Source organism: Trachinotus anak, unplaced genomic scaffold (genome assembly GCF_046630095.1).
Source record: "Trachinotus anak isolate AG129_WGS33_773 ecotype Australia unplaced genomic scaffold, CSIRO_AGI_Tana_v1 ptg000002l, whole genome shotgun sequence".
Lineage (NCBI taxonomy): Eukaryota > Metazoa > Chordata > Actinopteri > Carangiformes > Carangidae > Trachinotus > Trachinotus anak.
In genome coordinates, this window is record NW_027273853.1 from 28605236 (window position 1) to 28625990 (window position 20755).

At 46.5% G+C, this 20755-nt stretch overlaps 1 protein-coding gene across 4 annotated transcripts; it reads right to left on the minus strand.

Moving 5' to 3' along the window:
• Positions 1-95: 95 nt before the first annotated feature.
• spg11 (SPG11 vesicle trafficking associated, spatacsin) lies at positions 96-20462 on the minus strand. 4 transcript variants are annotated; one of them, XM_071460778.1, is made up of 40 exons: positions 20060-20462; positions 18854-19041; positions 18472-18699; positions 17381-17594; positions 16467-16604; positions 14966-15360; positions 14280-14425; positions 14031-14160; positions 13674-13829; positions 13390-13565; positions 13106-13282; positions 12348-12419; positions 12097-12224; positions 11708-11886; positions 11430-11625; positions 11102-11305; positions 10918-11024; positions 10187-10332; positions 9248-9412; positions 9001-9067; positions 8699-8861; positions 8359-8567; positions 8174-8282; positions 7853-8012; positions 7467-7745; positions 7164-7364; positions 6910-7017; positions 6642-6807; positions 6286-6500; positions 5234-5981; positions 4748-4890; positions 4371-4575; positions 3993-4127; positions 3621-3754; positions 3366-3485; positions 2866-3034; positions 2671-2747; positions 2418-2573; positions 1127-1278; positions 96-1034 (listed from the first exon to the last, which is right to left on the minus strand). In XM_071460778.1, the coding sequence occupies exons 1-40, from the start codon at positions 20272-20274 to the stop codon at positions 860-862; spliced, it is 7251 nt and encodes a 2416-aa protein (XP_071316879.1). In that variant the 5' UTR covers positions 20275-20462; the 3' UTR covers positions 96-859. The 4 variants fall into 4 exon arrangements, with proteins under 4 accessions (XP_071316879.1, XP_071316860.1, XP_071316851.1 ...); XM_071460759.1 differs by having other exon boundaries at positions 4341-4575; XM_071460750.1 differs by having other exon boundaries at positions 3993-4130; positions 4341-4575.
• Positions 20463-20755: the final 293 nt, after the last annotated feature.

A 20755-nucleotide genomic window follows, 5' to 3' on the forward strand; every position in this document is an offset into this window, starting at 1 on the left:
AAAATCCAAACCTCCAAACCAAAATACAAATTCAGAATTCATCCCCAAAAAATACAAATGACCTACATTCTGTTCAGTTGATTTTTTAAATCAGATTATGTTCAAGCCAAATTTAATTTTGGAGGTGAATTCATGTCATACAGGTAAGAGAGGGAAGTCATTCTTGTGACGCACAATTGACCATTGGACACATTTTGAATCCCTCACTGCTACAGAGAAGTAAAATCACTCAGTGAAGCATCCAGCAAACATTTTGATGCCTAAAAATGTTGATGTGAAGAAAGAATTTCAGACTTAATGAACCAGTAAACAGAGCAGTTAAGATGAAGTGATATCAACATCTGGAGCTGCTGATCTTTTATTTGACGAAAGCAGAAGCTCAAATCTTAGATACTGATACAGAGCGGTTTACAAAGAGTCTTTAATGCACATTATCACAGTGCTATGTGTGTTATTATGATTATAATATATTATATTATTAAGATTTTGTTTAGTTGATTGTGAACCTTTGGTCACATTGTGACAGTAACACGTGATCTAAACATCTCTGAAGGTAAATCTGCAGTTTCATTAGTCTTCTTCATTTCTTCATATAAACTTATTTAATTATTCAGCGAGAAGAACATTAAAGTCTAATGGATTAATTACTATTTATTAATTATTCATCTCCACAGAAGATAAGTCAGAGACAAAAAGTTTTTCTTGTTTCTGTTTTTAAACCTTTTGTATAAATACGTTTTGTGCATTAACAGTCGTCATTAGTTCTGATGTCTTCGTTAACTGGCTGAAAAATGTACGGTCAATCAATAAACCAGCCGGTCAACTAGTCAGTTAGTAGGTAAACCAGTCAGTTTGGTGATCAGCTGGCGAGTCTGTCATTCAGGTAGGTGGAGGTCGTGGCGTCCTGCAGCAGGGTTTTGGTGACGTCATACAGGTTTTGCTGGTAGGCCAGCCTGTAGCGGCTGTACACATCATCACAGTGCGTCAGCAGGCGCTTCACGTTGGGAGTGGCGCTGCTGGGGGCGCCGTCCAGCCTGAAACACAAAGGAACATACCGTGTGCACAGGTGAGGTCAGGTCAGGTGATTTCAGGTGTGGCGGGTAAACTCTCATTGATGGCGTCTTACTTCTTGAAGATGTCCTCGAACAGGCTGGAGGTCAGCGGGCGGTGGCGTTTGAATTCCTCCAGGTAAACAAAGTCTCCCCTCAGGATCACCTTCTGGTACAAAATCTCTGCCCAGTCTGGACTGTAGCTGTACGCCTCCGACACCACGAACACCTGCGACAGGGGACAACAGACTGTTGTAGAGGTCTGAGGATCTGGATCCTGAGGGTCTGAACCTCACAGGACACTGGGTTAGTCTGTGTGTTTTACATGAGTGTGATAAAACAGCTTTTTTTTTAAATAACAAAACAAAAAGTCTGTAGCTTTGGCCCCGGTCAGGGAGGCGGTCTACGACGGTGTGGCCCTTAGTAACCTTCAAGGACCGCGAAGACTGATCGGAAATGAGCCGCTCTGATCTGTATTCGGATTTCCGCTTTGCGTCACCAGCTGTGCCCGCCCTGTCCTGTCGCCTAGCAACCTAAACATAACTTTTAGGTTTTACGGCCCTTGGTTTTAATAGTTGAGCCGTCAGAGCTGTTGAGCTAATGCTGTGTTCATGTCATATAGTTTAAATCGTAATTACGAGCAGCAGAGCAGGGAAAATCGTTCACGTCAAACTTCGACTAGAAATTAAGAGATGTAGGCAACTAATGGCAGTTTTAATCATTAATTAATCTGCCGATCATTTCTCCAATAAATCATTTAATTGTTCAGGTAACAAACCGAGAGACTAAGACTAAAATGTCTTGTTTTGACCGACCAACAGCCCAAAAACAACAGATTCAGTCTACTGCACAATAAGACAAAGAAAAGCAGAGCATTATCCAACAAGTTGGAAATATTTGGTATTTTTGCCTGAAATACGACTTAAACTCTTATCAAAAAGAGTTAATTGATTAATTGATTAATTGTTTCAACTCTATGTGCTGAAACATGATCCATGCTTCCTCATATCTGCTGCAGCTTCTCTCTTAATGGAAAATACTGTAGAAGAAAAAAATAAATTCCTGTTTAAATAAATGAAATGATGACATGTAAAAAAGTACAAAAGAACATTTAAAATTTTAGATAAACCTTACTATCCTCTTTGAAAGATCTCTTAATAAAGTGTTTGGTCTTTAAAAGCAAATATTCCCTAACAGCTGCAGTTGTTAACCTGGTGGTTTAAACCTCCGACCTCAGGTTGTCAGAAAACTTGTCACCAGTTCTCTATAAAGACAAAGGTCTTGGAGGAGATGGAGTCTGTATCAGGCCTCAGTGGAGCGTTCCGGGACTGGAGCACCACAGGTACAGGTACTGTAACAGGAACAGACCTGGTAGCATCGCGGCAGCCCTACGACAGTGTTCAGCAGCTCTGTGGGTCGCAGGTTGATGACACGCAGGTCTGACCCCTGGTTCAGGAAGTGGAGCTGAAGAGCAACCAGCTTAGCTGTGCGGACACAGCGAGTGGCCTGACGCACACAGGAGTCCTGGAGACACACACACACACACACACACACAGTTCATTTCTCTCCTGTTAGGCTGTTAAAGGTCCAAACAGAAGAAGACATGGAGGAGCTCAGGTACCTTAGAGAAGCTCTCTGCAGCGTCCTTCAGCAGACCCAACACTTTGACCAACGAACTCTTCAGGTCAGGAGTGACGACTGTTCAGAGACAAGACAGCACAACTCAAGGTCAAAGATCCCAGTGGCTGACACTGGGAGAAAACCACACACAGAAGTACACTGAGTTTTGTGGCATTAGCGAGCTGTCAGCTCTCACCCCAGGCCTGAGACTCGATGATCTTCAGCTGAGTCCTCGCAGCCATCTCGTGGTTTTCCCCGATCTCCCTCCTCATGCTGAAACACAGCGCCACCATGTTGTGTTTCTCGCTGTCTGCAGGGAGGCAGCGTTTGATGTAATCCAGCAGAGCCGTCTTCAGACTGGAGCTCTGCAGCCGGAGGGACAGGTGGGCGTTAACACCAGGTTAATGTGGAGTCAACATCAAGTTAACGTTCAGACAAGTTAAAGTTAACAGTACTTAATTTATCAGATTTAAATGAACACACTATGTAGTAATTAGGCCAGTACTTTTACCCGTTACTATAAACACTACCAGGGAAGTTACAGTAAAACTTAATAAATAATAATAAATTAAATTAATTTAATATAATCTGAGACATAAACTTTAAACTTTATTAGTTCAGTTTTGGAATCCATTGTGCAAATAATTAACATGTGATTACAATCAGTGTGTGTGTGTGTGTGTGTGTGTGTGTCACCTGTCGTCTGTCTGTGTCCATCTTCTTCCTCAGCAGCATCTCAAAGCGATGGTTCTGATGCAGCAGGTCGAAGACATACGTCATCTCATCGTACCTGCCGATACCTGTCAGCAGACGTACCTACACACACACACACACACAAACACACAAATATATATACTTATACTTTTCAGAGAAATGAGGGTCTGAGGCTAAAAAACAACATCTAAGACGACAGCAAACATTGTGGCTCGTAGGTGAGTGGGCAGGGCTTACCAGCAGGTTGTACTGCTCTCCCGGGGCGAGGTAGGTGTGGCTGAGGTGACGGGCGGCTTGGAGCACCCTGACGATGCCCTCCATGTTACAGGTGAGACTGAAACAGTCGTGAGCCACGATCAGCAGCTCCACGACTGCAGGAGAGGAAGGAACACAAACGTTTAAACATCTCAAAATTTTCTGATAAAAACCTCTGTGAAAAGCTAAATTACAAACAGTGAGTATGAGTTTAATTAAGAAACACGTGTCCTGAATGTTAGAAATGTTAATTGGTTTAATTGGTGCAGTTGATGTCCCTCCATTTCTGTTAGTAAAACGTGTGTGTGTATGTGTGTGTGTGTGTGTGTGTGTGTGTGTATGTGTGTGTCGTACTGCAGCTCAGGTCTCTCAGTGGAACAGTGTTGAGGTTTTCCAGCAGTTTGATTCCCACCAGGTTCGGGTCGTCACACAGTTTGATCAGCTGGATCAGGGAGTCCCGCCCCTCCGATGGCCTGAAGACATGCCTCTCTGCTGGGTTACACAACACACACACACACACACACACACACACACACACACACACACACACACACACACACACACACACACACACACACACACCCCAAAAACCAAATCAGAAAATTCCACAAACTCTTTAGTGACTTGTCAGAAATGTGCTAGGTGATGCTCTTTCTAATTCAGCTTTATGTTGACTGAGGTACAGGAATGGAGACATTTCACCTCTAATATCCAAACCAGCCCTGTTCTCACCAGGCTGCAGCTCCTGGGTGGAGGCCAGCAGCGCCTGGACCACGGCGGAGGAGACCAGCTCGGCCACGGTGTCTGCAGAGAGGCCCTGAGCTCTGATGAAGGCCTGAGCCTTTCTGAAGCGCTCCGGCTGATCCGACAGCAGCAGCATCTCCAACACACAACGAGGCTCCTTCCCGCAGATCTGACTGAAGGAGCTTTGCAGCTCCTGGGAGGACAGAGGGACACAGACAGGTTACCCATGACAACAGGGCTGGATGTATTTAACAGGATGAGGGCAGGTGGAGGGAGGAGGGTGGAGGGTAACGCTGAACAATCAATGTGAACTTTGCACTTTGTTTGACTGGAAACTTATTTCTCATGACAAAGTGTGATTGTACCTTGGAGAGCTGGTAGAGGCTGAGGACTTGTTTACAGTAGTTGCTGCCGTGGCGACACTGATCCACCAGATTCTGCAGCTGGACAGTGACCTTGTCCTCAGAGTCGGGGAGCATGACGAACGACAGGCTGCTGAATGAGGCAGCTGGACCAGAGAGAGAAGAAGAAGAGGAGGAGGAGGAGGAGGAGGAGGAGGAGGAGGATGAGAAGATGTTTTCTATGGATGAAAGTTCAGTTTTAGATTCTCTTGTGTTTTTTTGTTTACTCTTCTTTAAACATGTGACTGTATTAAAATTCATGTGATATTTCTGAAGTATTCAGATGTATTTAACCATCGGTTCCCCGCTACAGCACTGGAGCTAAAATGAGCCTCCTCCCTCACACTGGTACATGTACAGTGATGCTAATCAATGTAAACTGTCCTTATGAATAAATCAAATGACATGAACGTGTACTATCTACAGACTGAGGGTCAGAGAGGAGCTCACAGCTGGTCATGCTCTTCCTCGGCAGAGCCTCTGCTGCCTCTTCCTGTGGTTCGGGCTCGAGCTCTCCGGATGCCAGGCCTCGGCAGCGCAGCACCACCAACATGTCCGGGTGATACAGAGAGAAATAACGGCAGATACGGCTGGCTTCATGGATACTGCCATCCTCTAATAACTGACCAATCAGTGCAGGCAGCACACTCCCCTCCTCCGGACTCAACCCGGAGTCGGTACTCGGCTCCTGCTGCTCCTCAGAGGGACCTGGGAGTCCGTCCAGACTGAGGCACGTCTCTGAGTTCAGAGCTGGTATGTTAGAGAAGGAGAACTCCTTCATCAGCATTTCGTATGTGTTCATTTCAGGCGTAACGGCGGGCGGCGGCAGGTTGAAGACGCTCTCCTTCTCCATGGCGACGGTGAGGGTGTGTCGTCGGATGCGGCTGATCCACAGTTTTTTCTCCAGGCTCTCCAGTTTGTCCACAGGAGCCGGGCTGAGCAGGGAGAGCCAGTGAGCGGCGAGGCCGAGGAGCAGGCAGCGCTCCTGGACATCCAGCAGCTCCGTCTGAGCCTCTCCTCTGGCGGTGGAGGAGTCTGCAGTTCCAGCTTCCGCCTGCGACAGGAAGAAATGGGAGGCTGACTCTGGATCAGTGCTGTCAGTCTTCAGCTGCTCCTGACACTTCTTCCAGAAACTGACCCGGGTCTCCAGCCTCCTCCACTGCATCTTGGACTTCTGGGAGTTCACTTCCTGTAGGAGCTACGTGAAAGAACAAACTGTTTATGTCAAACCATCTGATTGTTAACATCAAAACCAAGTGTAGGAGGTGTGATGGAGAGGTGGAGGAAGAATTAGAGAAGAAAGGTTAAGGGTTATCTATCTTTTAGCTCAGCGAAAATCAGAAAATGTAAAATAGAAATAGAAAAATTGCCTGTAAAATGTTATGAAAAAATATGTGTAAGAAGAAACCGATCAGAAAATGTAAAATAGAAATGTGTGTGAAGGAAAAAGTTTGTTTTGGATGATCCTAAAATGAAAATAAAAATGTGGATGTGGAGCAGACCTGGCTCAGCAGCAGGCGGTGGACGGGCAGGCCGGCCAGCTGGGCCACCTGTCTGGCCTGGCTGTAGCAGCCTCTGGCCTGCAGAGCATCCACTGCAGCCTGGAACTCCTCCTGCTGGACAGAGGGAGAACTGCACTGCAGCAGCCTGGGAGACAGGCTGACCTCTGAACCCTGCAGAAGCTGACTGAGCTGACTCAGCTTCGTGAAGTCTGGACCTACACACACACACACACACACACACACACACACACACACACATTTTTTGTATTTTAGTGCTAATTCTCCTGAACCTACTGACAGATCTGGAGGACACTGGTGATCAGCTGACACCTCCTGATCTGATTCTCTGCTCTCACCGTTGGATTTGAGGAGTTTGTCGACGTCAGCCAGAAGCTGCAGCAGGTGGTGGAGGTCGTACTGGGAGGAGCAGCGCTGCAGCATGGTGAGGAGCAGCACGGAGGCCTGGCTCTCCACCCACTGCAGGGGGAGTCCACCGGAGGGTACTGGACCGCCGTTTCTCAACTAGATCGGCACAGAGAGAGAGGTCAGAGTAGAGAGGATGAACACTGCCTTGATAAGAGGTCCTTCCTGTCCGGGGTGATTCATGAGATGTGCTGGACTCACAGTGATGAGCGTCCTCTGGAAGTCCAGCAGCTTGGCTTTGGCCTCAGAGAAGTTCCTGTAGTCACAACACAGCTCAAACATCCTGAGCACCAAGACCAGAGGACAGTCCTGAGAGACACATGGAAACCACAGATTTGTATTTTATTATCAGAGGTTCAGTATCAGGTCTGTTTTATCACCTGACATCAAAGAGCAGATTAGAAAACTGGTGCAATCATCAGTTTCTCTCTTCCTCATCCCTCTCATGTTTTTACCCTCTGGAAGAGCTCAAAGCCTCGTAGGAGGGGCCTGATGCAGCCCCGCCCCAGCAGCGTCCTCCAGATGATTGACAGGTCATGCAGGGTCCACTCGTGGTGCTGGGGCGCTTCCATCAGGTGGGAGGTGGCTTCTCCAATTGTGACCTCATCAACGGAGGTCAACACCCACACACACAGGCAGGGCAGCAGCTCCGCCCCCTGTCAATCAAACAGAACTGTCAGTAGTAACATATGATGTAATGTAATGTAATAATGTGATGTAATATCTGTGATGTCATTATTATTCCTTTGTGTGTTCACCTGTTGACAGGCGGCCAGTACAGCCAGTGTCGGGCAGCGTTGCACCACAGCCTCCTGCAGCAGGTACCTGCAGGGTGACACCTCCTCCTGGCTCTGCAGGAGGACCTGGAACAGGTCCCTGGGGTGCTCCGGGCTCCCAGGGGCCTTCGCTGTGCTCAGAGGCTGCGTCTGCTCCTCGGAGCCACAGCTCCTCCTCTGACTGTACACCTGCAGGTCCTGAAATGCCAGGCTCAGGTGGGCCTGGAGGGCGGGGCCAAACTGAGCCACCAGTGACCTCACCTGGAGGAAGAACCAAATATGGTCATTCACTGTGATCTGACCACCTGACTATGTCAATGTATTTTATAGAGTGTTGATGTAAGGACGTTGTCACGGTGTGTGTTCACCTGCTGGGGCGGGAAGTTGTGTAGTTGGACAAACAACATGAAGTGGATGAACTGTCCGTCACTGGCACAGTGGCCCGGGTAAACAGAGCTGAGCGTCAGACTGTGGAGCTGGCAGAACTGAACAGGCAACGCCCACTCCTGAGCCGCCTCGTAGGACGACCTGCCAGACACGCGCACACACACACACACACAGTTCTTTTTCGTGTGTGTACACAACCAAGAATCCTGCATCAACAAGGACACACACGCTAATTTTGTTCCATGATTATGACAATTATGACATCAGCATTGGGGGGGGGGGGGGGGGGGGGGGGGGGTTACCTGCCAATGCCCTTCTGCTCCAGACTGTCTGTCACTGCAGCTTCTAGGTAGCCAATCAGCTCCTCTGCTGCTCCAGGCACCGCCTCCACCAGCTTTACTCCTTTAGACACTGAAATGAGACAGATCGCCGTGGTTATGCAGAGTGTGCAGATGTTGTGTCACAACAGTGTGTGTGTTGTGTTTACCCAGAGTGTGCACATGTTGTGTGGCAGCAGTGTGTGTGTTGTGTTGGCTCCAGTGCTGCAGGATGGAGTTTGTGGCTCTGATGTCGACCCTCAGCTTGAGGCTGCAGACTCCAAGCAGCTCACAGAAGCAAACGGCCGCAGACGCCACAGACGGGACGTTAAAACACTGCAGGGCCAACCTGTACACCTGCTGCCAGGCCTGCTGCACACTGACACACACACACACACACACACACACACACACACACGTTACTAATGTTTCTTCCTCTTTCCTGTTCCATTAACCATCTCACTCAGCCCGACCGGACTGAACAGCTGTAGCGAGGTGCATCGTACTCACAGCAGCGTTACGTCACTGCAGCTGCCCAGCTGCTGGATGAGAAAGGTGGCGTAGGCGAAGGACGGTCGGCCATGACGGATGTAGTACAGGAAGTCCAGGTTCTCCACCAGAGCGAACCTGTTGACCAGGTGAGGGCTGGAGAAATGAGGCAGCTCTGACGTCTCTGTGGAGAAAGAACCCCCCCAAAAAATAAAATATTAAAACGAGAGCAGAATCTGTGGATGTAGTCCAGGTTAGCCTGGGCTGGACCGTGACCGGGCTCGTGACCTTGTGACACCTTGAAGCTGACATCTGGAGCTCACCGGTGGAGTTGAGGGTGTTTGCCACCTGCCAGCTGAACAGCCTGGACGGGTCCAGAGGATGGAGCGACTGCAAAACACAGCAGGTACCATCACTTCCTGTGCTTCACTGATACATACACTCAGACACACACAGCTGCTGCCAGAGGCAGGATGTTTAACATGCTAACGGGCAACTGCACCTCAGCAGAGGAGGTTAGCTCATTAAAACCAGCAGCACAACTACAGGGGCCGAGAGGTGTGAGCGCACCTGCAGGAGGTGGTAGATGGAGATGTCTGAGGATGGGCTGTGTCCTCGGGGCCCGGCAGGGAACAGGGCAGCCTTCAGCTTGGAGTGGGGGGCCAGCGCCATCTTCAGGAGCTGAGGGTCGACCGTCCTCTCTGACCTGCCTGACCGTTCACCCACCTGCACCACCTGCTCACAGGAAGTACAGAGAGGATCGTTTCAGACCAAACCAGGAAAACATCTCAGAAGACCTTCAGGTGGGTATTTGTGAGAGCTGTGGTCTGATGGAGTCCAGCTGATCAATAAATATCTGTCAATTAACTTCAAACTGATGACGACTTTGAGGAAAACATGCATCAGGTCCTGACAAGACTTAAAAAGTGTGTAAGTTGCATTGTGGGTAGTGTAAGTGCCAGATTTTGATAAAGAAGGAGACAAGTAAGAAATAAAAAAATAATGATCAACTAGATCCTGAATTTAAACTTTAAATCTGCTCAGATGAAGATTAAAGCAGGAAGTAATTTACTCCAAACTGTGTCAGAGGTTGTTTGAAATCAGAGCCAGTGTGAACTGAGAATAAAATAACAGGGTAATGAGTGAAGAATGTTTAGTTCACTTGGTAAATTTAGAAAATGTTAAATATGGTGATGAATAAATATAAAACTGAGATTTGATCATTATCTTTGCATGAATGTAGCAGTGAAATGTTTTTACTCTTTTCTTCTTTTCTGTCTTTTCGCCTCTGTGTGTGTGATGCTCTGAAGCTCCTCATCCTGCTTCATGTTCAGTTCTTATTTTTCATTCGTACAGTGTTTCCTGTTTCCTCTGACTCTGTATTCAGACGGCTGCTGCCGCTCCTCACACACACAACAGGATGTCACGTCAGCGCCTCATCACTGTGATATGATGCGATTTCACTGTAGCAGAAGCAGAATCACACGTCGGCGTCGACTTTACGTTTACCTGGTCGATTCCTCCGGGGGCGAACATGACAGCAGCCAGAGCCAGCAGACTGTGGCCCTCTAACAGCAGACTGCTGAGGGACGCCTGGCTGCCTGGCAGCAGCACCTGAGCACTGGTTAGACTGGCCTGGAAGACCAGTCCTGGGTCTGGACCGACACAGAGACAGAGACACAACTCACTGACAGTGGAACACGTTTTACTTTCCAACGTCCTTCATCTGACTTTTTTTTTATCTGATGAAGCAAAACAAAGACAAAGAAAGTGATATTGTTACAGATTCAAGTTAAACTAAACTAAACTAAAATATGAATCTATAACAATAATAAAAATCTGTCTGTTATTTTTTTAGGGTCTGGCCAGAACACAGGCGTAGGGGTGTGGGGGAGTCGGGACCATCCATTGCTGTGGATGTGGAAGATGTTTGGTTCATTAGTTTGTGTTGTTATGGTCCAGTGATACAGGGGGAGATGGGACATGTTTGGTTTTGTGTAGTTGTCGTACAGATACAGAGCTGCCTCTTCTTCTGAGTCAATTAAACTTCACTCAAATAAAAACTGAGTAAAAACTAGAATGTGATCCATTAGGCTTCTGGCTCTGATCATTTTCATTATCAATTAATCCATCAATTTCATTTTTAAATATTCAGTTTATGACTTTTAAACAACACAAAACAATAAAGATCTGAGTTTTTTATCCAACCAACAGATCGAAGCTCGAGCTGATGCTGGTACCTGACAGGTCTCTGGTGATCTCCTGGATCTTCACCAGCATCTCAAACCAGGGCTGGCTCTCAGACAGGCTCTGATTGGTCAGGAGGGGGCAGTTTCTGGGCGTCAGTCTGTGGAGAGGAGACGCAGCTCATGAGCTCATAAAGCTGTGAAACTGAAACACAATCAAAGGAAAGTCAGCACACACCTGTAGTGCTCCAGGTAGGTGTAGAGCAGGTACTGCAGGCCGTGCTCCAGACAGAAGGTGATAAAGAGGCTGTGCAGGTCGAGGCCGAGGGAGGAGCGGTGCTGAGGGATGGGAGGAGCTGAAGCCATCACCCCTCCGCCCTGAGCCAGCCTCCACAGCAGCTGCTCCAGATCTGCCAGCTCGTCTGGGATGAACAGGCCTCTCCTGGAGGAGGGAACAGAGCACGAGGGTCCACTTCTTAATTAAAACCAGGACAGCAGCAACAGGACGCTCAACAATCAACATCTGTGGAAAAACCAACATCCAGCTGTGAGAACAGCTGCTGTACCTGGCCAGCAGGTCCAGGATGTTCTCCCTCATGTAGCTGCTGCACAGCGTGTTGTCGTTAACCACTTCTGGGGCTAAGTCTGGCCACAAGGAGGCATCGCTGGTCTCCCGGTTCTGGATCCAGCTGACCACCCGGTGCTGGTCGTGAAGAGCGGTCAGGTAACGCCACAGCACCGCGGAGTCACAGGAGCTCAACTCTGATGATCCAGGAGAACAAAGACATTTAAAAACGCGGAGGGATCCAGGTCCTGGTTTTGTTTCTGTGACGCAGAGTCGTACCTGTGTGCTGGAGTCTGGACAGGAGGACGAAGGTCTGGCAGCTCTGGTCCCAGTTCCTCACCCAGTCCAATCTGAGGTTCCTCCAAAGCCCCCCCTCCTCGTCAGACCTCCTCTGTCCCACCAGCTCCTCCAGAACCTCCTGACCACCTCCCGCCTCCCTACGAGCCATCTGAACGACCCTGGAGAGAGAGAGGACGGTGAGTGTTTTCATTTTTACCCAGGAGCTCGACAGAGCTGAAAGTCACCTGGAAAAGAGGCGCTCAGAGGAGGAGTGGGGGGCAGATTCAGAGCAGATAAAGTCGAGACAAAAAGGGCCAGAAGAGATGGTAAAAAGGAGACTCAGAGAGGAAACAGTGAGGATGTTCACACAGAGGTTTCAGTATCCTCACCTGTCTGCTGAGGTGTTTCCTGAGCAGCGGGACGCAGGCAGTGATCCCACCCTCTCCATCTCCCGTATAAAGGCCACACTCTGCGTCTCCTCCTGTGGAAAATACCTCCGCCTCGACAGCTCCTCCACCTGAACATGCAACCAATCAGAGGCCCACAAAGACTTGTTGAGATAAAGAGCAGAGATAGAGAGGAAGCAGTGATGCTGTCAGGGAGGAAGAGGATTATGTTCCCTGTTCAGAGCCAGACTCACCACAAACTCCCTCAGATCCTTGTCATTGGTGTAAAGACAGATACTGTGGAGCTGCGTCTTCACACTGAAACCCTGAAAACACAACAAACACGCACAAACGACAAAAAGCTTCTGTCAGTTTGACTTTATTTAGATGTTAAAGAAACACACTCAACTGTGTTTAAGCTCGAGTTGTATCATACAGACTATGGTGGCCCTGAGGGATCAACATGCTTCAGCTTCAGAAAACACTTCCTGTTGCGCTGTGCAAATACGCACAACACAACAGGAAGCGTTTTCAGGGGACACAAAAATATGATGGACACAGCTGGGATGCATGGATGGATGTATTATAATACATTTATTATAATTCATCCATGTGCATTTGTTGTTCAGTAACTTCAAAAGTCACATCACTTTTTAGTGTCCCCTGGAAACACTTCTGTTGTAGTTAGTGTATTTGGTTGTGTTGTGATCATTTGCAGCACTATGTTGTCAAATGGATGAAGATGTTTGTCTGAGTGTGTTTGAGTTTTGTCTGTTTGCATGTGTTTTCTCAAGCTGCAGCATGTTGCACTCTCAGGGCCACCATACGTCTCTTCTCTACGTTTCGAAGCTGATTTTGTGGATGTTTATTTGCACTGGACGTCAGAGATATTAGGGATAATATATCATTTATTTTATAGGTGTTTTAACTTTGAACCTGTTAGCATAGCAACATTAGCCTTTCAATATGTAGATGTGATGTCAAAGAGAAGAGGAAGTTTGACTGGTCTGACCATGTTAGTGAGGAGTGTGTTGGCGGTCTGCAGGTCATGCTGCTGTAGGCAGGACAACACCTGCTGCAGACCCTCCGTCCTCAGAGCCGACAGGCGCTGCTCTGGGCGGCTCCGCCTCCGCAGGATGGCCTGAGCTCTGGGGATCTGATTGGTCAGGATGGATTGGCGGACAACTTCCTGCAGTGCACACAAATACACAGTTACACAGAGTTCTGAGACATGAAGGGAGATGAACATTTTCCTGTGAGTACAAGGCAAGGACAGAAATCTTAATGATGCATCACCTCTGTCGGCTGCTGCTCCCACTCGTCCTCCTGCACCTCCTCCTCAGCAGGAGCAGCGGGGTCAGTGTTGGAGGTGTCGCCCCCTGCAGGCCAGGGGAACCTCTTCATGTAGCTCCTCAGCTCAGTGACGTACCGGTCCAGAATGTCCAGGCAGCGCCGTGCACCTGCATCCTCATCTGCAGACACAGAGACTGAGCTGACCATCTACTGAGGGGTGTGTGTGTGTGTGTGTGTGTGTGTGTGTGTGTGTGTGTGTGTGTGTGTGTGTGTGTGTGTAGCCGTACAGTGTGACTGGGACAGCACAGAGCGGATCTGTGTGTTGACGAAGTTCACGGTGATGTTGAGCAGCTGTTCAGAGAACTGTCGGCTCTGAGCTTCACTGTTCGAGTCTCTGACAGCTGAACACAACAGGTCCAACGCTGGACACAGCTCCTGGACACCTGTGCACGCACGCACGCACACACGCACACACGCACACACGCACACACGCACAGCTTTATCTACAACAACATGTATGAAACTGCACTGATTAAAGCCACTATTTAAATCATTTGTGTGTGATTGTGTAGCAAAACATACAACACACATGTAAAATGAAAGATCACAAAGATACAGACATGAAAACATCTCTGTGTACGTACTGTCTGTCAGGCTCAGTGTGGAGGCCGCCGGCTGGTCAGCAGCACTGAAGGCTGTCGACAGGTTCAGGACGTTTTCTTTGCTCTTCAGGAAGAAATCAACCGTATCCAGCTGACGATTCTTCAGTCCGGCCTGAAACAACACAAACCACAGCAGTTTGGATCCAAACCACACCTGGACCTCATCCAACTGTCGTTACATTTCTAACAGTAAGTCGTGCTGCAGCAGGTGAGAAGAGCGCTGGCTCCTACCTGCAGGGCGTGGATGGGGATGGAGCAGCGCCCCCAGCTGTTCAGGTGACACACTGCATCTACTGTTGCTGCGCTGCCAAACAACATCAACCTGCTGAGCAAGTCCTGCTGGGAAACTGAGAACAGGACCTGGAACACGCCCGTCTCTGGACGGAGAGAGACAGACAGACAGACAGACAGACAGACAGACAGACAGACAGACAGGCAGGCAGGCAGGCAGACAGACAGACAGGCAGAAAGGCAGACAGGCAGACAGAGAGACAGAGTTCATGGTGACGTTCACTGAAGTAACGTTGTATGTGATTCTTGTTTAGTATTCTTGTTTCGTTGTATTGATTAATAAAATAATTGCAATCACTGCAGGTTTTTAGTTTTCAAACACAACCTGCAGATTTGTCACAAAAACACTGAAACCAAACTGTCTCATGTCTCTACAGCTTGTTTCCTGCACAGTGTAAAAATCAGCAAAGCTTCACTCCAGAGAGAAAACCAGGTTTTTTTGTTTTGTTTGTTTCTTTCATGCTGAGCCTGTTATTTCAGTGGGAGTCCAGTTGGTTAAGAGAACGTTTCGCTCCACTGATGCAGACGAGAGAAAACAAAGTTAAAATCCTTCCTGGTTCAGCTCTAAACTGTGACTATTATAACTGCTGCTTTGTTTACAGCCTGTCTCACTGAGTCTGACTTACTCTTCAGCAGCAGCCTGTGCTGTCTCTCTCCACAGTGCTGAACCGGAGCCGCCTCCCCCTTCACCTGATGGTAGCTCACACTCCCGGACTCCAAATCCCACAAGGCCACTGTGGTCTGTCTGTTGCCGGGGGAGACGAAGGTCAGCAGGGCGGAGAACTCGGAGACCGTGAGCAGAGACGGAGTGGACGACTTGGGGACAGAGAAAGTGACGGTTGTCCCGCTGCAAGGGACTCTGCTGTGGGCTGAAGACGGAGCCTGGTGGGACTCCAGGTGGGGGAGGGAGGAGGACCAGGACGTCCTGGCAGGCTGGGAGGAAGAGGAGGAGGAGGAGGAGGAGGGAGCTGGAGCCTGCTGAGCTCTGCTGTACATGGAGGCCAGACGAGCTTCCCAGGAGCTGGTGAACGAGGAAAAGTTAAGAACCAACTAAATTAAATAACTAAAAGTCATGTAGAAAGGCTAAAATTCATTGGTTCATTCATTAACTAGAGTGCTCCAGGTCTAACTGTCACTCTCTCTGTTTTTTAATTCCCTCATCATCATCATCATCATCATCATCATCACTGCATAATAACACTGACAACGCTGTGAGAGTAAAACATAACCACACAAAGACAGCTGAATCTGAAAAACATCTTTATGTCCTTGTTCCTGCATCAAATCCTGTGGGAGCAAGTAAAGCTTTGTTCATCTTTGTAGGCGTAGATCAAACCCTGCTGCAGTGTTTCCAGAGGGAACAGAGGCAGGTTTTAGTGTTACAGTTGTGTGGAGGCACACAAACTGTGCTGTCAGTAAAAAGAAGTTAATACTGTTATGGTTTACCACTGAACAATAATGAAGCGTCGTACATATCCCACATCTTCAGTCAAACCGGATCTGTGATCACCTTCAGCTCAGCAGCGGGTGTATTGTATATTTGATTGTGTTACCATCCTGGGGACCATGAATGTAAATTAGCATTCTTATCCAGATCTTCATAAACTTGAACTGTTTCTATCAAATAAACACATGAAATAAATAAATGAATATGTGGTCAGACTGAGATCTAATTCAGTCCAGACATTCATGGTCCTCAGAGGATCGACCTCACTGACTTTTCTGAAGGTCAAAGTTCATTCTGGGAAATTACTCAACATCTACTCTCTGATCTGGCTCCAAATTTTATACATTCATGGTTCCCAGAGGTTAAATTCTAATAACTTTTCGTCTGTCCCCACCATGAGGCTGACAAAGCTGCTTTTTACTGAAATATCTTTTTGATTTAAAAATCTACAAAACTGTTGGATGGATTATGATGAAATGTGGTTCAGACATTCATGTTCCCTTCAGGATGAACTGTAATGACTTTGATGATCCTCTGACTTTTCAGGTCAGCATGTAACAGGGTTTTTTATTCTTATTTCTCACTGACAAACATAAACAGATCTTGTAGTGCTGGTTATCTCCGAGTCTCATTGTCTATGATCTATAAAAGTGAAGTCTGTGTGATGGTCAGAGGTTTACCGATCAATACTGAAGGTCGCCCCGAGGGCGGCGAGGCTGCAGCCGGAGCTCAGCACGCTGTCCTGGTCTTTTAGGTACTGGGGTCGGAGGGGGGGGCGAGCAGGGGGGGCAGCACACAGCAGGTGGTCTGGATACATCCTGGAAGACAGAAACATCAGTGTGAACTTCATTACCGTGTTGTGTTATCTCAGAACAGAGCGAAGTCGGTCAGTGAGCTGATCTGATGAGCTCTTCCTCCAGTTCACTCAGCTCCATCACATCAGGCTGTTGGGCTGAGAAACATTTGGCAGAACAGACAAACAGGCATTTGATCATTTCTCTTTCCAACCAGGATCAAAATTGTTCAGTGGGCAGACTCCACTCTGTTCCCATCGGCTTTCACTCACCGCTCACACCTTCTGCTCGAATCCTCATTTTGATTCATGAGACTATTTGATAAAACAACAATAACAAAACCAAAAAATTAAAAACGTAAAAATTCCAAACCAAACCATCTTAAATGCAAATGAAGGAACATTTACGCACCTTTTTTTCTGGCATTTTCAGAATCTATTCTTGCTTTTGCCAAATCAAAGTTAGATAAAGAGGTTATGAATGAATCTGTGCCTGTATCTTCTAAATGTCTGATCCTCATCTAGATAACAGGATCCTCATTATGATTAATTACCTTGAAAAGAAGTGCAGTTTATCTGCTCCTCCACCATTTCAGTTGTTGCTTAGAGAGGTGTTTGTGTTCGGAGCTTTTGGCCCCTTTTCTTTAGGATTTGGGAGCGTTTCAGCTGTGAGGATGAGGAGTTTTACCTGTGTGTGGAGGGGACACTGATTCTGGTGATGTTATGAGTCGATTTGTGTATAGCTGTTGTGTGACCGACTGACAATGAGGACATCTCTGCTTCATTTTCCTGCTGCTGTACCTGAAGTAGCGGTTGAGGTCGACACCGACAGCAGAGTGGGCCTGGGTGACGGCTACAGCTGAACTGAGATCAGCTGACACCTGGAGGTGGCAGAAGGAGGAAGATGAGAAGGAGGGTGATGAAGAGGAGGAGTCATCCTCTGCCAGGCCGGAGCTCAGGTAGGCGGAGAGGTCGACACTGGCCAGCAGACCGCCGTCTGTGATATTAAACACCGCTGGAGGGAAGGGTTAAAGAAAAGACTGCTGGGATATTCAGAGTGACGCTGACAAAATAGATAGATAATAATTTAGATTTGATTCATTAGAAATTAGAAAAGATTGTTTTGTTTACCAGGTTTTAGTTTTTTATTAAGGCTAGCTTAGTTTTACAGTTTAGCCTACTGCTAGCTTAGCTTAGCTCTGTTTCTATGAGTTTAGCTTAGCTTAGCTCTGTTTTGTGTAATTTAGCTTCATTTCATAAAGCTGTCTAGTTTAATTTAGTTTCCTTAAGCTTCACTTATCTGACTTACAGTCATTTAAGCTTAGTTTAATTTAGTTTAGCTGAATTTACTTTGGTTTAGTCAATTTAAAGGGATAAGCAGGTAAAGCTAATTGATGTAGAGTTTAGCTTATTGTCATCTAATGGTAGTTTAAATTATTTAAGTTTAATTCATCTTTTATATTTTTTTATGTAGTTGAGCGTAGTTTGGGTTAATCTAGTTAATTTAGTTCTATTTAACTCAGTTTCATTTACTTAGGATCTTTGTTTTAGTTTTAGTTTAGTTGACTTTAGTTAAGCCCAGCTTCTTCAGGTTACGTTTAGTTAAGTTTAGTTAAGTTTAGTTATGCTTCCTTTTACTTTAGCTGTTTAGTTAGTTTAGTTTATCTCAGGTATTTGCTTTCGTTCCTTTTATATTCATTTTGTTTAGCTTTTAGCTAGTTAGCCATTTATCTTAGTTTGATGACTATTATCATGACAATTATTATTACTAGTAATAAAATATAGTGGCAGTAGTTGCGGAAGTAGCAGTAACAGTAGTAGTGGTAGTACAGAAGTAGTAGTATTAGTAGTAACAGCAGTAGTTGTATTAGTATCTGTTGAGTGGAGGATACAGATGAGTCCGGAGGGGCTGAGGGTGAACAGGGTTTCTCTGCAGACACAGTGGTGGACAGCTGTGTGTCTGCTGCTGTCAGTCTGCTGGATGTTGCAGCAGGATAATATCTGCAGCTCCTCCTCCACCTGCTGCCACTGCAGCTGCAGCAGCCAATCATCATTCAGCATCACGCAGCAGCGACCAGCGGCAAACGACAACACACGCAGCGACTGCAGCTCACACACACCTGAAAACAAAGTCTCATTCAGTGATATTTATTGTAATATTTATACTATTATTATTAGTATGTATAACTGCCATCCTGTCTTCTATAGTCTACTGCAGCAATTGGGTTGGACCAGAGTCTGTCCCTGGTGATGAAGTCTGGTTGTGGGACTCACTGTGGTCCTGCTCTCTGACAGTCTGCAGCAGGAGGTCTGCAGGACATTCGGACACACAGAGCAGAGAAATGGAGGCCGATCGTTGTGCTTCCACCTCCAGCAGCTTCAGGTCACACTGAGACCCAACAGCCAGAAGTCTGAAGCTGCTGACGCCTTGACTGTGAACGGTCACCTCCTCCCAGGAAAAACTAAAGAACAGAAAAAAAACCAAGCAAAAATAAACAGTGATTCCGTGCTGCACTGATGCAGACTGAGGTGATCAAGTTAATCTTATGAGAGAGAATAAACAAGAAAACACAAGGAGCTAATTAGCATAATGTGGATTCTTCTGTCTATGTAGTATAAAATTCACTGGCCAAATTTTAAAATGAGAGCACACAAATATTAAAATACTAATATTGTTGACACAACATTAATGTCTTCAGCCTACACCTTTCTGGTCATAGATAAAATTCTTTATTTTTTTGTGGGTGTTATAATAAATATAAACTATTAAAATAAAAACTGATCAATCAGGGTCAAAGAATTTTGCACAGTCAAGGCTGGATTACTAACTGGGCAAAGTGGGAAACTGCCCCACATTTGCTCCATATCACTAGAGTCTAGAAAATTTGATTAGCAACAGATTTGTACCACTGAAGAAGAATATCAAACACATCTGGTCCTGGTATCAAAATAGGTTTCAGAGCTTCACTGTTTCACTTCTTATTTTGGTTGTGTGTTTTAAAGTGTTTTCTGTAATAAAGACACAGAAAACTTCAGACTACAGAAATACTGTCAGGCTGCAATCAACAATTACTTTCATCATAGATACACCTGATGACTATTTTCTTTAATTTCTTTAAACTAACTGTTTAGAGTGTGAAGTGTCAGAAAATAGTGAGAAATACCCTCATGATTCCCTTAAGCACAAGTTAACATTTTCAAATTGCAAATCACAAAGATGTAAAGTTTACTGTCATGAAAAAAAAAATGGGAAAACTAGCAAATACTTACATTTGAGAAAATTTTTCTGGTTTAAATAATGATTTACACAATGAATCAGCTATTAAAATTATTGTCAATTGATTTCTGTTGATGGAATAATCGATTAATCAAAAAGTCAATGCATACAGACTTCATAACTTTAGATTTAGCTGTGATATTTATATATCTATAATGTAAATCAGATGATGAGTGTGTCCTCTGTGAGTGAAGTGAACTCACTCTCTGCAGCCGCCGTCCACTGCAGCCGGAGGAGCCTCCCTGTCCGCCGGGTCCCACACCACCAGCCGCCCCCGGACCCCGAGACAGCCGAGCAGGGAGCCTCCAGGGGCGAGTTCAGCCTTGAGGATGTCCGCTATGTCTCCACAGTGCTGGTTCTCAGGGATCACAGCCACCTCTATGGAGTCATTCTCCCGCCGCTGAGCCGCCTCCAACATCTTCACACGGTAAAGGGGGGGTTTATTCAACAGACCGGGGGGTGGAGGGGGTGGAGGGGGTCAGGTGTATCCAGCGACAGAAGCGACGACACCAGAACATGGGTGTTTTATAAAACTACCAGGCTGGTTCCGACATTTCTTCCTGTCATGTAAACAGCAGCTCGGTCACATGTCACATGTCACGTGTCCTCCTGTCAGCTGACCGAATCTGACCAATAGGAAAACGGCAGATAAACGGTGGAAAGAGTCAACTCAATCGAATGACGATGTTAGGATGTCGGTTTACTGATCACCAAATGTAAATCAAATCAAATTTAATTTAATTTCATGAGAAATTTAAAGTTGAATAAGGAACCCTGTGTTATATGTCAAATTGTCAGATAGTTTGTATTCACATGTTATTCTAATGTATAAATTCTACAGGTCTTTTCTGTATTGGGCTTACTCTCTCCTGTAGTCTGTATGGCTGTTCTCAGTGAAG